Source organism: Barbus barbus, assembly GCF_936440315.1.
Source record: "Barbus barbus genome assembly, chromosome: 44".
In the NCBI taxonomy this organism is placed as follows: domain Eukaryota; kingdom Metazoa; phylum Chordata; class Actinopteri; order Cypriniformes; family Cyprinidae; genus Barbus; species Barbus barbus.
Genome location: NC_136722.1, coordinates 1873793 through 1892442, shown reverse-complemented (window position 1 = coordinate 1892442; position 18650 = coordinate 1873793). Strand labels below are relative to the sequence as shown.

Below are 18650 nucleotides of genomic sequence, written 5' to 3'. Positions count from 1 at the left end.
ATAAAACAGGATACAATACACAAAAACATATACAAGAACAGTAATAATGTACACAATGACCTGAAGATATGTGTGTTCATTCAAAGAAAGATTTTTCTATGAATTAATTAGAGACGAGTCCATGTCTCTTTCCTAAGGGGAAAAGAAGTGAGTTCCTGCATTCCTTTGAGCAATAAAACAAGTGTTATCAGATGGGTTGCCATGGAACCAGAGGCCTGTTCTGCCTTCTTAGGTGTTAGATGCATTTCGGGGGAAGGGTCCACAGACCCTCATAGTTGGCCTTTTGTTTATGTGAGGGGGCATTAGAGATTATTTGTTAAATATAACAAATAGTTGTGTGTCTGATTGGTCCAAATGTTACATTATTATTATTTTTGTTGTTGCTGGTGCTTTTTTAATAGGTATTGTTATTCTATTATCAGTAGCAATGATACATATTATCTTCAATGTTTTAGATATGTATTTGTTGTGATTTTTTGTTTGTATAATAATAATAATAATACTTTTATTAAATATAAATAACAGCGATACCTATATTATTTAAATATAATATTTAAAATAAGTATTTGTTGCCGTTATTTGTTTCTTTATTATTAGTCTTTCACCTTTTTTTTCTTTTTCCCTCCCCCTTTTTGTCTTCACTTCTCATTCTGTCCTAGTTGGTTTGCACACATGTATGCATTGACACTTTCTTTCAAAAAGCATGGGAGAGATTCTTCCCCAGCGCCAGTGCAGAGAAACTCTAAAACTTCTCAAAATGCAGCACTTCAGAGAGTTTAGCTGTACATCTTCTCTGGGGGAAAGTAAAAAGGCAAAAGTTTGAGAAAGTTTACCTGAGGGAAGATGGCACCCTTCAGCTGTTGTAGGCCTGACACATTGTCATATATCTCATAAACTCGCCCTGTGCTCCTGAGGATTGTTTCACCACTTGTCAGTCACTTGCATGACACATTATTTTTGTTTGTAAAAATGTGAAAAATGCAACAATAACACATCACACATTAAATGGCCCATTGCTGACGTTCTGAATGACAGAATGTCTGTCACGTAACTTTACGCACTGCAGGACATGAGGACGGACCTTGATGTATGGACTCTGCCATGCTTGTCAGAGGTCGTTTTCTAAAGGACCAAGGTGGAGACCTGACTGACAAAGCGTGCTGCATCACTGTCAGGAAAATAGTCTTCAGCAGCCACAACTCATTTCAGACATATTTGGTGTCACTCAGGAAGGAGCAGACATGGCAGGGTTTGAGCTACAAGGTTAGCGAGATAATGTCGTCTCGCATGCCTGCTATGACAGGCCGGGATGAGGAATGAAACTTTAAAGCTTGAAAACAGACTGCAATGAGAGAAAACTCAGAGGGATAAAGTGCTATAAAAAATAAACTGGTAGATGATGGGAAAAATTTATGTGACTAGATAAAGTTCAACAAGGAGAGGAGCTCACGCATATAATGGTAGAAGATTTCGTATATATATATATATTTTTTTTTTATTTGTTTGTTTTTTACACACTTGTCACTATTTAATTACAAATGGTCCTGCATAAATAAATAAATAAATAAAGGAACGAACAAACAAAATAGGGTCAAGTATAAACCAATGAAACAATATAATAATAATAATAATAATATTAAATCATTTTGTTTGACATTTTTGACAAATCACAGGCTGAATGACCCAAAAATACTATTTGAAATGTGATCTGACCTTTGAGGCTGAAATTAATTCCTGAAAATCATATTTTAATTGGTTTTCAAACCATATAAAGATGTGTTTGTATGGTGTTCTGCTGTTCAGATTACAAAATTATAAATAGCTAAATATATTCTGGTCTCTTCATTCCTTCTTTCCTTGTCACATATAACATATTTCTACTTTCTAGAGTTAGCAGCCGTGCAGATGTTGGATTCTTGTAGCCTTGTAAGTTCAAGTTGCTTTTAGTGTTACTTTAACACGTTAAACAAAGTTAAAGTGACACACAGGACTTTTTCCTTTCATTTAAGGGAAGGTGGTGTACCAATTTGAATTTGCCCTTCACAACTGTTGATTTCCAGAGAGAAGTGCCTCTTAAGTGTGTGACGGGAAAGGTTAGCTCCATTAAACAGTGTAAATAGGCACTGTCGCCAAGGCTCGCTCCAAAAAACGGCGTATATGAGTGCATTAATATTACTTCGTGTAAAATGACGTTTCTGTGACTGGCGCCTCTTGGAGACTCACTAACCATATTCTGCCCATAGAGAGACATTTTGAGGAATATTCTGAATGAATCTATCTCTGAATGACAGTCATTACAGTAGCGAATGCCTTGTGCACTTGAGGTAATCATAATGGCAGAATATTTTAGCGTGAAGTAGTCAGTTAGACTACTCCCAGAGTCCCGGAAATCATTTACAGCACCTTTGAACAGGGCAAAAAAAAAAGATAAAATGAGAAAAATAAGCCATATTTTGGATTAATATGTATAACACATAATAACATTATAAACATTATGGATTAAATGAACACCACAGTATTTTGTGAGGGTGGTAATTTTGAGGTCATCATTTGTGGCATTTATGAACTGCTCTGTGAAGTTTTTATGTCTAACAGCCCAGCTAACAGGACGCCTTCTCAGAACACTGGCTAACGCTCTGGCAATGTTCTGTTAAAGTTATGAACAAACCTTGAAAAAACTTTAAATAGAATGTCTAGTGTTTTTATTATTTATTTGCATTTAAAAATCTGGACTTTTGAATGTTCAGAGCATTCAGAAGTAACTCTGGCAAAGCATTTTTAGAACATATTTTTAGAACATAGCTTTTAGTTAGCAATAAGTTGTGTAATTCAGCTACAATTTTACTAGTGCGATATCCAGCCTGGTCTCATTGTTTATACAGTATGTAGGTATTAGTATGTAACGTTTACACGCACAAAACATACAATTTTGTATGTTTTTATTGATGCTAAAACGTACAATTTGGACGTCTTTCAACATTTAAAATGTACAAATTGCTACATATTTTTAGCTAAAAAACGTAAAATATTTACAAATCTTTTATATCATTAAGATATTTGTGTCAATGCATTTTTATTATTTTATCGATAAGTGATTAAGATTGTTAGACCCCTTAACCTACCCCCAAACCTAAACCTCTAACCATTTTATAGCGAATATAAAAAGATATAACTTAATAGACTGAAATATGCAGGGAAATGACCATTTTATTAACAATATAGCATTAAAAATATATACATTTATAGTCACTAATCCCACTCGCACCTCTAAACCTAAGTTGAATGAATCTAAATTGATTCCTTTTGTAATTATGTTGTCTTTTGGTGTATTTTATTTTTCTATTGTCAGTCACAGCATGTTGGAGACTTTTGCGTTCCATGGCAAACAATGTAAATATTACGTAATAAGTAATGATCAAACAATTGTAGAAATGTTATTCACTCTAAGGGTTTAAAGTGTAGTCTTATTGAACATTGTGTAATCTTTGAAACACTTTTGCAGCAGAAATCACACAGAATAGAACAAAATGCTATCATTTCTTAAGTAAATGCATTATTTAATAATGCAATTGAAAACATAATGCTAGTTATATGACAACTGAATACAATAATAATTTAAAAAATGTATGCCGCGATTTCAGTGTTCATAAGGATTCATTTGTAGCTTGTTCATAACAAGTATTGTTCATACATAAATAATTTACGTTTTAGGTGTCGTCAGTGCATCATTTTTGTATGTTTAAATGCTGAAAATACATCAGTATTGTATGTTATAGTGTTATTGTGATTCGGCTTGCAATTGCAACTGTGTGATGACAGTTTTTGTATATGTTTAATATTTATATTGAAAGTACATATAGTCATTGACAGGCACTTTTATCCAAATATGTGGAATGCTACAACAAAATTGATTCATCGGAGGGAGACGCCAACATGAGGAAAATGCTTTGGAAACTCATATATCACAGTGCTAATTATCTTCTTTAGACTTCTTTTATTCCTCAAACATAAAACTAATTAACAGTAAACCTAATGTTGCTTGTCTTTTCAGCTGCATTAGTGATTAAACTTAACTGCTTCAAAGTTAAACTCGTTTGTTCATGTGCCATCTCTGATGTTTGTTCTACCACAAATACATTAGGTTTTAAATGAATGAATCGTGAAAAATAATCTTGTAATATTTTATCTTAATGCAGTTTCTGTTTAGTATCTGTTCTAATATAAAGACATAAAAGAGCATGCCTGTGAGGCAGAGTGATGGGCGGGGCTATTAATCTGACAGTATAGTGCCATCACATTGATTGGCCGCAGTCGCCGTCAGTCAGATTGATTGGCGGTGCTGTCGGTGGCTGTCAGTGGGAAGGGCTGCCGGCTGTGAAACTGTGTGAAGATGTAGCATATACACTCAGCCTCACATCAATCTAACTGGCAGTGTGAATCCACCTCTCTCAAGCCGCTACTACACAGGCTACTTGTCAAGGTATAATGCAGCAGGTGGCTGATACACGTCTTGGGCTAAATCAAATGAGCTTTTCCACTTTCTCCATCTCTCTTTTCCTGGTTCCTTTGGCCAAGATTCTGAGGGATAGATTGTTTAAAGGAGTAGTTATTTTAAGAATAGTACAAAAAAATAAACAAGTTCTTGACTGCTCTCTGTGAGCACTACTTTGTCCGAACTGAAAAAAATTGAGGAGCCGTCGTTTACGTCTGGACGTGCTGTTTTGCAAAGAACCTGTTAATGAAAGAATGGACAGAACAAAGGTATGGAAGGGTTTTATGGTGGTTATGTGTGGTCAGCATCAGGAGCTGAAGAGTGTGGAGGAACAACTTTGTAAATTAAATGTGAAAATTCACTTCACTTGTTAATGGCTGGACAATTTTGCAACATTTACAGGCCATTAATGTTTTAAACTTGCGTTTTCTCACTTTATTTTGAATGAGCATTTTAGAATATATATAAAAATGTGTTTTGGTAGTTATTGTGTTTTTTGCAGCAAACTGTTTAAAAAGCAAGTCAGTTATAGCAGCAAATTCAAACTAAAAGATCAATCGTCATTTTCTTTCTAACACTGTAATTTGGTAGCACAACGCCATGCATGTTTTAACACTATGGATGTTCTATAGCTAAACTTCTGATGGTAAAATATGCAGTTCAGTGGATTTAATTCAGTTTATCTCCTTACTACGGTGGCCGAGAGAGCTCAACGCGTTGCAACTTCAGGAAACACATGCAAATAGAAAAAGCATCAGCAAATCAAGAAAACATTTACATTTATGCATTTAGCAGACGCTTTTATCCAAAGCGACTTACATTGCATTCAAGTCACAGTTTTTACATTTTTATCAGCTCTTGCTTTCCCTGGGAATCGAACCCATGACCTTGGCGTTGCTAGCGCCATGCTCTACTATTTGAGCTACAGGGAAGTTCTTCATCAGAAGAAAAAAATATAGAAATATAGAAAAATAGCATATAGAAAAAAACACCTGCAAATTAAGAAAACAACTTCATAAATTGAACAACACGTGTTGCAAATGCTCACAACACAAACAAATAAAGAAACGCGCTGCAAATTCTCACAACACAACCAAATAAAGAATTTTATTTGCAGTGCGTTTTTTTACTTGTTTGTGTTGTGAGCATTTGCAGCGCGTGTGTTGTAAAATTGATGAAGTTGTTTTCTTAATTTGCAGGTCTTTTTTTTAATTTGCAGCGCATTGAGCTCTCTCGGCCACCCTACTTTACACTAATTTTAATTCTAATTTTATTTGACTCAGATTGTTTTAAAAAATAATAAATTGTTTAAAAATCAAATGTTTAAAAAAATCTGAATAAAAAGATAAATAATCAAATGTTTAAAAATAAAATGTATTAAAATAATTCTAGAAGTTTAAATTGTTATTATATTATTTCCCAAATTATTATTATTAACCCATGTTAAGTACTTTGGGGTCAGTATGTTTTTTAAATATAAGCTCCATTTCTTAAGCGTTACATGATCATTTTTAGGATTCTTTGATGTGTAGAAAGTTCAAAAGAACATTATTTATTTGAAACAGAAATATTTTGTAATATTATAAATATCTGTACTGTCTTTTTTGTTTAATTTAATGTGCCCTTGCTGAATAAAACGATTGATTTCTTAAAAAAAATAAAATAAAATAGGGACATCAAACTTTTGACAAACTAAATTTGATTTCCTCGCCAAAGCCCTATTTGCTGTATAGCTCAATCTATAGGAGGGGCAGACATATAATCTATAAACAGACATAGATACATCAGACAAGAAGTTGGACTTTTAGTATTTGACTCTTTCATCACTTCCTTTTGTGAGTCTCGATGTTGTGACCTTCTTTTCCTTAAGGAATGTTTCTCCATGGATCTCTGCTCTCTTGTGAATGGCACTGTACCAGAACTAGAATGACAGAGATATGCTGGGAATTGCATCACGCTAACAGCGCCTCCTCAGCTTCCCTCGGCTTCCCTTAAGTGGTTTGTCTGCGCCTGTCAGATTAACACACTCACTGTATTAATCTGCTGATGAAGACTACAGGAAAATGAGAGCTGTTATGCTAACAGGAGGAGGGTTGATGGGAGATAACAGACTTATAGAGTGACTGAATCACTCGCACAACAAGAAGACCTGCTCTGGTGGCTGTGGCCACCTGTGACCTGTGATATTACTGTGCCGTACACTGCTCCGGGACACGACCTCAGGAGTATTACACACTCACAAAAACAATGCATGTGTACATAATAGGCATGTCAATTAACACATTAATTCCCTGCAATTAACTATAAAACAATAACATGATTAAAAAAATGTACACAATAAATAGAATCCCCCTGACCCGTACTTGGATTGGGTATTTTAATTTGGCTATATATAAATGTAAATAATTAATACAATTTTTTTTTTTAAATAATCTAATAATATTAATCACAATCTTGGATATGGGCTGCTCATGAGCACCCTTCTGAACTGTAAAATGACAAATGGGACACTCTCCGTTCTCGTGAGCTTCACAGGCACGTGCAGGAAGGAACACAAGACCAATGTTGTTAACCAAAGCAACATATGTTTAAGACTAATTAGCTAAGAGATAAATCTAAATTGTCACAGTTGTGATAATTCATAGAACATATTGTGGGTTTCGAACCTATAACCTTCAGGTTATATCAAAGGTGGTTGGGTTGATGGTTTTGCTGGTTTTAGAGGGGATGGGCACTTGTCACACAGTTTGTGTTGATGAAGGGTGTACTCAAACATTTGCCAGTTGACATTTATGCATTTGACAGATTATTTTGAAGCTTACATTGCATTCAAGGTAGACATTTGATCAGTTCTTGCTTTCCTGGGAATCAAACCCATGACCTTGAAGCTGCTAGTGCTGTGCCTTCTAGTTGAGCTACATAAAGACTAATGAGGAAAAGGAAAGGACATGACATGTGGCCATGTATGGTGTCCAGTACTTGGAATATGTGTTCTGCATTTAACCCATCCAAGTGCAAGTTCATTTCTCACACACAGCAGTGAGAAATGAACAAACACACACACACACACACACACACACACACACACACCCGGAGCAGTGGGCAGTTGGGGGTTCAGCGCCTTGCTCAAGGGTCTTACCTCTGTCGTGGTATTGAGGGTGGAGAGAGCGCTGGACATTCACTCCCCCCACCTACAATCCATGCCGGACCTGAGACTCGAACTTGCAACCTTTGGTTGCAACCTAAGTGTCTGAATTATCACAGTAATGATAATTCATGGAACGTACAGTATTGTGGACCTGCAACCTTCTGGCAACTTCCAAAGTGGCTGTATTGATTTTTCACTGGTTTTAGAGGGGTTATGGGCAGGCTGGGAGACCAGCTAATCTAAAAACACCTAAAACCAGTTTACACCAGCAAACCATTTATTTTTTAAGTTAGTACTATTTTGGCAGGGAGTAGATGCAGAGCTTTGTTGTTTTAATGGCTGAAGCTATTCCTTTCATGATTTCCTGTGTTTACAGTATAAGACCATTCTCAAGTAACCAAACTCAAATCAAATGTGACTACGCTAATGTTGCCAACACATATGATGGAATACAATGTCAATTGTGCGCTGTACTTTTGCAAGATTTATTCTAAAAACATACTGCATCAAAGACCCTCGTTTCAATGATGACCCTTTGGATTTCCCAACCGCAGCAAGTCACTATGGATGGACATTCATGACAAACACTTGGCTTTCACTCGCTCCCCTGCTTCTGGGAAAAGTTTCTGATTGTTGATGACTTTGTTCCTAAATACATGGGAGGTTGTGATTAATACCACATGTTGGCCTATTTCTTTCATTTAAACATTTTTTTGGATTACCGGATTACACAAAGTTGAATTATGTTTTTTTTCAGTGACTGAATGAAACTGAAACCTTTATGTTCCCGCAAGCCTGTTCGTTGAAGCCCAGATTTCAAATGACCTTATTTAGACGTTCTTGAAAAAACGTAAATTCAATGTACCAGCTCATCAAAAGCCTTTCCTTACTATAAACTAAATAAATGAAATTGGTAACTTGGCCTGTATGGGCTTGCTAATGATTTTCCATCTGCTTGAAGAAGTTCAGTTTGTTCTCAAAATGTGGTATAAAGATACATTTTGGACCTTGTGAAGCTCATCCATCTTGAAAACCATTCTGGTGATCGGCACATGTCATGTTTTGGATACTACCATGCTGGTTTTGTCCCAAGCTCAACTAGCTCAACCATCAAGGCCACCATGTTCAACCAGCTTCACCAGAAAAACCATGATGGTCAACCAGTTTCTTCAGCTACATTTTACTTGTATTAGCAACTTAGCAACCCAGGCTCATTCGAAATACATGCCTCGAAATACATTTCTGCAACACCGTTATTGTGCACCTTACTGCACGTTTCGTGGCAGTTTCAAAGTTAAACATTCAGTGAGTTGTGATAAAACATGGGTTCAATGTGACCCTGACACGTTTTTGTTATGTTGATATAGGCATGCATTGCTGTGTTTGTATTACGCTGCTTCAGGTACGTATTGTGGTGGTTCATGATATATGATAAATATCCGAGGAGTGTTGCTAAAAGTTAATGTGTTGGAAATATCCCATACACCAAACCCAACCCTAAACCTACCCGATAGTGTTAACAAATGCAAAAGTGATATAAAAACACATTTGTTGATGCAGCCGTGCTATTTTAACCTCCTTATGTGGATTTGAGCTGTTTTGTTGAACTGTATTTTAATGAGGTTCATACCCAAGCTCTTCTTCATTCAAGTGCAACGCCATATCGGGTGAGCTACCAAGCAAACATACGGAGTTAGAAAACTCATGCATATGAAGCCTTATATGTGACGACACGTTCAAAAGTGCCAGTTTTCAAATCGCGCAGCATGCAAATCATGCATTGTGTGAAAAGGAATAAAAGCTGTCAAGAGTTTTACTGTCTCTAGTGTTCATTTCAACTGGAAACTGCAGTGATTCATATCTATAGGTAGGTTGTTTTTTTTCCAATTCTGCAGAAATGTAATTAGAGGCATGCATTTCCAATGTGCCTACAGTATGTTGCAGCTTAGAGTTGCTTTATTTTGTGGTTAGACCCTATGCTTTATTTGCACTTGATGTACAAGAAATACATGTAGGAGCAGGATAGCCTTTATGGTCCTCTGATGACTGATTCTTCAAAGTCAGCTCCCCTCTGTCGAAAATCCTGGAAATCTGTTGCCCTCTGTCATTCTGGATGCACCATCGAGGAACTGATTCCATTCAAGCTTATTTGTTCAACCCTGATTTGGAGGGACAACGCTGCTCTGTACGCCAATCAGTCCATTCCCACAATGTCTTGATTCAAGGCCCAGCAAACAAGCATGGGGGGTCTATTTGTTATAGCAAGAGAGACCCTGAGAGGGGTCGTTTGATCGCAGCATGACAGAAAACAACAGTAGCCCACCACCATGCCATCAGCACCCTGCAAGCAGAATTCAGTGCAGATTAAACAGAAGAGGCAGTTACAAACACAAACTGTTTCTTCATGAGACCCAACGGTCTGGGAAAGACCGCACATGATAGCCTTGATGCTTATCCTCAAATGATCTGAATCAAATGTCCTCAGGATGCAAGCAATCTTCACGATTAAACAAAAGCATGATGTGTTTGGTAAGGAAAGCTCTTTTGGGTAAAGCAACAGTCTTTTGTTTTTGCTTCGGCCATCCAGTTTGAGACAAAATGCACCCTGTTTAGGCTGCATTATATGAAGTTTATTGTCAGATGCATATTATCGTAAACGATTCTAGATGACCAATGTGTTTCTTGAGGTTGTGTAATAAAGGTAATAAAGTTCTTTTTACACTGTTGGGGCCACATCAGCACTAAGACGGCGACAATTAGTCTTACTTTTAACCCACCCGACTCTTCACATCGCACCTCAACTCTCATCCACACTCCAGATAATGGATCTAGACAAGGTGCTGAGAAGATGTCAGCAGGATTTGTCAGTCACTAACACCTTCCCTCCAGAACAAAACATTCTCAAGAACATCCCGCAGAGCTTTTTTGGTACTGCTTACTGAGCAGGTACCTCATTGTGCCTTCAAAAATCAATAGAAATCAGGCGATTGAAATTCTGTACTCCTCTGCTGCCGATTTCCTGTTCTCTTCTCAGAGGCTAATGTATAATAAGCCAAGTACGCCTTCGCTATTTTTCTTGTCCTGCAATTAAGAGGTCCATTTTTAGGCTGATTTTTATGATTCACCATGAAATCATGAGCGTAAGTGGGTGGACGGGGGATACAATCTCAATAAAATGGTCGGCCAATTAGTCGACCGCAGCAGAATTGTGGTCACAGCGTGTTCATCTTCCATGTTAAAGACTTTCACCTTTTCACAGTGTCACAGTGGCTATTTCTATAGGTGTCTTTACGCCATTTAGCATAGCCAAGAGTAACTCTCCTTGTATGAGGAGGTCAGCACTTATGTCAAAAAACCCATAGGAAAGGCCTCATTTAATGTAAGAACATGACTGTATTCAGTAGTAAAGCCAAATAAAACCATGTTCTGCATGAGCAAAAAATGACCTTGCATGGACAGCCTGCCACTTTTAAGTGTATGGATCCTTGCTTTATTTAGTTTTATTTTTTTTTCATGTGGATTTAATCTTGGTCACTGGCAGTTTCTGGAAATTTTATATGCTATAGGGTCAGATTTGTTAATCATTTTTTAATTTGAAATATTTTAAAAAATATTTATATTTGAAAAAAAAACTAAATTTTTGCATTTAAATTACATTTATTAATCTTTGACTCTTCTATGACCAGCATGTTTTTTTTTTCAGTTTCTGAATTAAAGTTTAAATAACTAAAATATTTTATTTATTTATTTATTTATGTATATTTATTTATTTATTTATTATTTGTTAAATTGTATTTTTATTTTTATTTTTGGCATGAAGTCAAACATGTCAAGGCGATATAGTACTGTCCTGATATCATGATGAAGAAACAAAAAATATATTTTAATAATTCACTCTCAGTTAAGTTTCTTCAAAGTAGTTTGACTTAGTTTTCTTACTTGGAAAAAAAAGTATTTGGGAGAATATTGTCTGCCAAATTAAACTTCACCTAGTGCACTTGCAGAAAGATGCAGAAAAAAAGCATAAACATTGATATTTATAATTAATACAGCATGATATTTGTTAAAGAAATCATTGAAATATATGGTTTAAATGTTTTTAAAAAATAAAGGTGATAATTACAAGTAGATTACAATGTCTACACTCATATATTATGTGAAAGATTTTTATTTTTAATTTTATTTTAATTTTATTTATTTATTTTTACATTGGCTCCTCAGGTTTATGTATTTGTTATTGAAGTCATGTGTTGGGATTTGGCTTTTTTATTTATTTAAAATTTTTTTGCAGTCTCTGCTATTGAGCGTGACTGTGCATATGTTTCTATGAATATATTGGTGTACACACATGCATAAATGCCTTCTCGCCTCAGCAAGTGTGAAATTCAAGTTCTCACAGTTGCGCACACACATGCATTCATTTGTACGCTGGTACAGTATCTGCACACCAGTGACAGAAGTTTCCCGTATTTCCTGACCCACTGCTCATTGTGGCTTTACTGCAGAGAGAGACTGTCTTTGATGCGCGGATGCAACCGCTCAGTAACTGCTTCTCCAGCGTTGTGGGTGATTGCTCTGAGATGGAAGCTCTGGGGTCTGGAACCTCTCGTGGTTCTCCAGTGGGGCTCCTGTCCTTCGGGACGGACCGCCTGCAGCATCAGGGCCGCTTGTAAACGTCCAGGCAGCCTTGAGAGCTCCAGAGCCACCAGTGCTTTGCATTTTCTAAATGTTTCGTCAGTCGTATTGATGAAATCAAATGAAACTCCTTATAGTTTCTTGATCTCGGTCTTCATATCTCACCTCTGCGATGCTGGAAACAAGCTTTAAATGTCTCGTCTCAAGTGAAAACGCTGCTCATCCTCAAGTTCCTCAAGCTGAGCTTTTTAAATATTTGGAAATGTTTTTTCATGTGTACATATTGATTTAACGATGAAAGTTTAGCGCAGCAGATTGTTTAATGTCTGATTAGTCTAAGTTTAGCCGAGTCTCACAGGTCAGCTCTGTAATTCTGTTCACTTCCTGAAGATTCATGCTGTTCATTTACTGTTCAGGACTGTATGCATTCACCCATTTCAAGAGGCCTTTTTCCATGTTCGCTCTGATGCAGTGCACTAAATTAACATGACAAAGCTTCTCTAACTCTACTAATTACAGATTTGTCATTTCGGTGATGATTAATCCAAAATGACATATACTTATTAACAGAAGCAGCCCTCATCATGGAATGATCTAAAGTTGACTTCCTTAAGGACACAATGCTTTTGTGATTTTGTGATCTGCCCAAAAGGTTATGAAGTATCAGTTAGCAGTCTAGATATTTAACCGCTAGGCCACAGTGTCTAATGACAGTAAAAAAACAAGAATTTCATGATGAGCATGCATGATGGTGCACAATGAGGTAAACTATTTTTGATTTTATTTATTTATTTTCATTTATTTTTTTATGTTATTATTAAAAGCACGCATGATGGCACATGACTATTTTATTTATTTATTTAATTTAATATTTTTTTTATATTATATTTTTAAATTGATCTTATTTATTTATTTATTGTTATTTTGTTTTAGTTGAATGTTTTTTTTATATTATTTATATTAATTTTTTTATTATTGTATTTTATTTTAATCAAAAACATGCATGATGGTACACAACAATTTTATTATTTTAGTTTAGATTAGTTTACTTTATATTTAGTTTTATTTTATTAAACTGATCTTATTTATTAATTTATTTTAGTTTTTTTATATTTATTTTTAGCTAATTATTTTATTTGATTTTCTTATTTTGACCTCTCCTGAAATACAATTTTGTTCTATGTAAAATCCCTACGGGACCTATGTTTAACATACAACCAATCTTGAAGTGTTCATTAATAGGTATCACATGCTAAAGCTGCAAGTTTCAGACGCTGCGCACTTGGCGGAACGACTCAAAACACATAAACACTCATTTATTTCTGCTCAAGTATTTTGTTGTCTGGGCCACGCTGAAACACAATCTCAGTATTATTTTTGCTGAGCGGACGCCAGGGTTATTTTTTAGTCTAGGAGCAATTACATTTGATTGCTCTTAAGCTGCTAAAGTTGCAAAATGACTTATCGTTGAAATAAATACACTTGGAACGAAACACTGCGGAACTCCAGGAGTTCATGTTTGGATGGAAATGCCTCATTTTAATTGCGAACATGTGCTTTTTGTTCTGCTCAAACATTTTTGTTTACGCTCCGTCTGCTTTGTGTATTTTTTAAGGATTGTTGACTTGCAGTAAGTGACTTTTTTCTACCTGTGTTTTTATTTCAAACACAAATGTAATTGTGCTTTTGCAGTACATAAATGTTTATATGGGACAGTTTGGTCATATCTGAGTGTACACCCTACTTCCTACATTTTTTGTGGGTCTTTCCAGTGTAACGCTGACATGCTCTCTCTGTCTCAGGTCACTACCAGCTGTCCCCCACTGTGAATATGCCCCAGGACGACACAGTCATCATTGAAGATGATAGGCCACCTGTTCTTCCTGCCTGCTTGTCTGACCAATCATCATCCAGCTCCCACGATGACATGGGATTTGTGACAGAAATGCCAGAATCCTGGCCCAAAGATGTCCAGTTACAGAACGAAAGGTAACATTATCACCTACCGCAGAATCATGGGGACATTAATGGGTTGAATTAAGTATATCACATATTTTGATCGATTTAGGTGCACTCAGTAATATTTCTGCAGATAAAGAAGTAATCGCAATCGTAAATTTGGAAAATGATGGCCATTCACATTAGATGAAGACTTAAGTCATATCAGTATCCTATTAAAAGTGGGTCACTTTGTGCAGCTTGCCCCTCTCTTTATTTTGAAATGAAAGTTTCCCATTAAACACAAATAATAAAATAATGCTAATAATTAAACAATTAAATAATTTATTTATTTATGATTTTAGTTCTGTAGAGCTATATATGTACACACACACACACACACACACATAAAAGTAAATATAAATTAATAAACAAGATTTGTTTTCTAAATAAAATGTAATATTAAAAAATAATAAAATATTGTTTGTATTGTTGTACTTAATAAATAAGCAGGGTTATTATAGTTAGCATAAATATCTAAATAAATAAATCTTTCTTGTAACAAACTAAACATTAACTGAAATGAAGCACTAAAAAACATAACTTATTTATGCCAAGGATTTGCCTAAGGAAACCTTTTTTTTTTTTCATTTAGTTTAAGTTGCTGTTAAACATAAACTAAAACTGAAATAAAAATAGTAAAAACTCTATAGACACTAAATAAATGACCTGGCCGTCTCGCCTCACCTAATACATCAAATCCATCAAAACTACAAAAACAAAACCTCATTTTGAACCCTAAAATGTTTCCATGAAGCACAAACAGTGAGCGCAGAGTCATTTTGAATGTGTCATTAAGATGCCGCAGTCATTGGCATTCGGTGATTGAGCTCAGCTAATGTTTTGTGATATCTGGTCTGTCACAGCCGTTATGTTTGCACACAGCGCTGCTGGATAAGTGAGTGCGGTGTGGTGTTGGTGACAGCTGTCACGTCCCAGCACGAGCACCATCAGTGTTTTGACTTCAGCTCAGTGTTTGGAGATCCTGTCTTGTATATGTGTGTTTGTTAATGCATTCGGTCTGTGTCATGTCTGGACAACTTTTGTTTTCTTTTTTTTATAACATAAGTGCATGGATCTGACTGCAGTTATAAATATAAGACATTCTGTTAATATGGTCAGATAGAACAGAAAAATGGTTGTTTATATTCAAACACTAATATATTTCATATGCTAGTATGGTAGCTTTTGAAGCTTTTTTTAATGTTATTAATTGCAGTAAGGATGTGCATTGTATTAAACCCTTTTTAATATGAAAAAGTGACCAATTAGTTTCAAGTGTGACTGACTTGACTTAATTGACAGAAATGGTTGATAAATTACTATTATTTATTATTGATAAATTATTATTATTAATATTATTATACAGGTGCATCTCAATAAATTAGAATGTCGTGGAAACTCAAATTGTGAAACTCGTGCATTAAATAAATTCATTGCACACAGAAATAGTTTAAGTCTTTGGTTCTTTTAATTGTGATGATTTAGGCTCATATTTAGCAAAAACCCACCAATTCACTCAACATCTCAACAAATTAGAATACTTCATAAGACCAATAAAAAAAAACATTTTTAGTGAATTGTTGGCCTTCTGGAAAGTATGTTCATTTACTGTATATGTACTCAATACTTGGTAGAGGCTCCTTTTGCTTTAATTACTGCCTCAATTTGGCGTGGCATGGAGGTGATCAGCCTGTGGCACTGCTCAGGTGTAATGGAAGCCCAGGATGCTTTGATAGCGGCCTTCAGGTCATCTGCATTGTTGGATCTGGTGTCTCTCATCTTCTCATCTTGACAATATCCCATAGACTCTCTGGCCAATTTTTTTTTTGCTGGCCAATCAAGCACATTAACACCATGGTCATTGAACCAGCTTTTGGTACCTTTGGCAGTGTGGGCAGGTGCCAAGTCCTGCTGGAAAATGAAATCAGCATCTCCATAAAGCTTGTCAGCAGAAGGAAGCATGAAGTGCTCTAAAATCTCCTGGTAGATGGCTGCGTTGACTGTGGACTTCAGAAAACACAGTGGACCAACACCAGCAGATGACATGGCAGCCCAAATCATCACTGACTGTGGAAACTTCACACTGGACTTCAAGCAACATGGATTCTGTGCCTCTCCAGTCTTCCTCCAGACTCTGGGACCTTGATTTCCAAATTAAATGCAAAATTTACTTTCATCTGAAAAGAGGACTTTGGAGCACTGAGCAACAGTCCAGTTCTTTTTCTCCACAGCCCAGGTAAGACGCTTCTGATGTTGTCTCTGGCGCAGAAGTGGCTTGGTAGCCCTTTTCCTGAAGACGTCTGAGCGTGGAGACTCTTGATGCACTGACTCCAGCTTCAGTCCACTCCTTGTGAAGCTCTCACAAGTGTTTGAATCAGCTTTGCTTGACAGTATTCTCAAGCTTGCGGTCATCCCTGTTGCTTGTGCACCTTTTCCTACCCAAATTCTTCCTTCCAGTCAACTTTGCATTTAATATGCTTTGATACAGCACTCTGTAAACAGCCACCCCTTTCAGTAATGACCCTCTGTGACTTACCCTCTTTGTGGAGGACGTCAATGTTCGTCTTCTGGATCATTGCCAAGTCAGCAGTCTTCTCCATTATTGTGGTTTCAAAGAACAAGAGATACCCAGAATTTATACTGTAGGGATGTTCATTAATTGAAACTCAAATGTAAATATTCTAATATTTTGAGATACTGGATTTTGACTTTCATGAGCTGTAAGCGCTAATCATCCAAATTAAAACAAAAAAACCTTTGAACTGCTTTACATGCAATGAATCTAAAATATATGAAAGTTTCACTTTTTGAAATAAAAATTTACTTTTTCACGACATTCTAATTTATTGAGATGCACCTGTATAACATTTTATTCATACATTTATGAATGCATTTCTTTCTGTCTTTCTTTTGTGGAAAAGCTGTATTATCTGTTACACTAGACCTCTTTTTTGTTTCTTTCCTCCTGCTCACATGATTCATCATTCAGTCAGATTCTGCAGACTCTACCTGTGTGTGAATGCTTTATTGGCCACTGTGGGAACTGTTTAGCTGTTTGGTGCTCTTCAGTCCTGAATACAGTAATTCATTTCCTTAGTGTGTATGTGTGTGTTTTAGGCCCAGTTCACGCTCCTTAGGCTAAAAGAGGCTCCTAAAGCAAGTGACTTGAGCAATTCATTTCTGTCCACTTTCAATCTCTCTCTAAGTCCCATGAGAAAACTATCTCTGCACACTTTCCCACAAATCCTTTCAGGCCCAGTCTCTCGCTCTCTCTCTCTTTATGAATACATTTACTTACTGTATGTTGTGTGTTTCGTCTGTGATGTCGTATGTTTGTCATCATGGATTGAGGCCATAACAGTGCTGTCATTCTCACACACACACACACAGACAGAGAGAGAGAGAGTTGGCAGAATTGTGCGATACAGCACTGCCTAGGCTTAGTCTGAATGATTCATGTCTAAGAGGCCTTATAAGCACACCACTGTCTTTTCTCTGTTTTATACTCTCATGCAGATTTATGACAAAATTAATTTAGCAGAAGATACACATGCGTATCTCTCACTGATTAATCGCCTCGGCTGTACATTCATACAGTTACTCGTCCACTGGAGGTGGACCGCAGATATTGCTTATGGTTCATTTGCCACATTGCAAATAAAAAATAAAGTCAGATACATTGCATTGTGGGATACTTACTAAAATGTATATAGTGTGCATTTTAGAACACTCTTAAAAATTATTTTTTAATTTTTTTTTAATGGCCTGTCCTGTTTTCTTTTATTTTTTAGTCTAATTTTAGTCTAGTCTCAAAATAAAAATTGCAATTGCTGATCATGATTTGAGAAACCACATTAAAATTGCACTTTTACTTAAAATAAACCATAAGTATGCTTATGCTTATATCACTTTTACATTATGAAAACCCCAAAAAACACAGTGACATTCCTAATCGTAATTCTACTCATGTATTTATAATAAAATGACAACACAAAAGGAATTTGTATTGTGACTTTGTATTGTGGTTGCATAAGTGCATTTATAGTCCAGAATAGTATATGCAAATATTTAAAATAAAGTCTATAAATTCCACCTTACCTGTTTGTTGATGTTTTCATAAGCTTTCTTTCTTTCTTTCTTTCTTTCTTTCTTTCTTTCTTTCTTTCTTTCTTTCTTTCTCTTTTCTCTCTCTCTCTCTCTCTGTCTGTCGTGAAGGATGGCGTCTCGCAGCAGTTTTCTGGGTTCATGCACAGAAGCGTATCTCTCATTAACACATTAGTAGGGCTCCTCTCAAGACAAATGGCTCTTTAGCAGGGCCAAACCACAAACATTAATAAAGTGACCTAGTTAGAGCTGAACCACAAGCACACTGTA

General features: G+C 36.0%; 1 protein-coding gene across 3 annotated transcripts in view; it reads left to right on the top strand.

Moving 5' to 3' along the window:
• LOC306863618 (partitioning defective 3 homolog) overlaps positions 1–18650 on the top strand; it is a 463239-nt gene that overhangs the window by 272900 nt on the left and 171689 nt on the right. For all 3 annotated transcript variants that reach the window (XM_079407066.1, XM_079407065.1, XM_079407067.1), the window contains exon 15: positions 14078–14264. In XM_079407066.1, coding sequence (XP_079263192.1) covers positions 14078–14264 — 187 coding nt within the window. The remainder of the gene's footprint in view (positions 1–14077; positions 14265–18650) is intronic.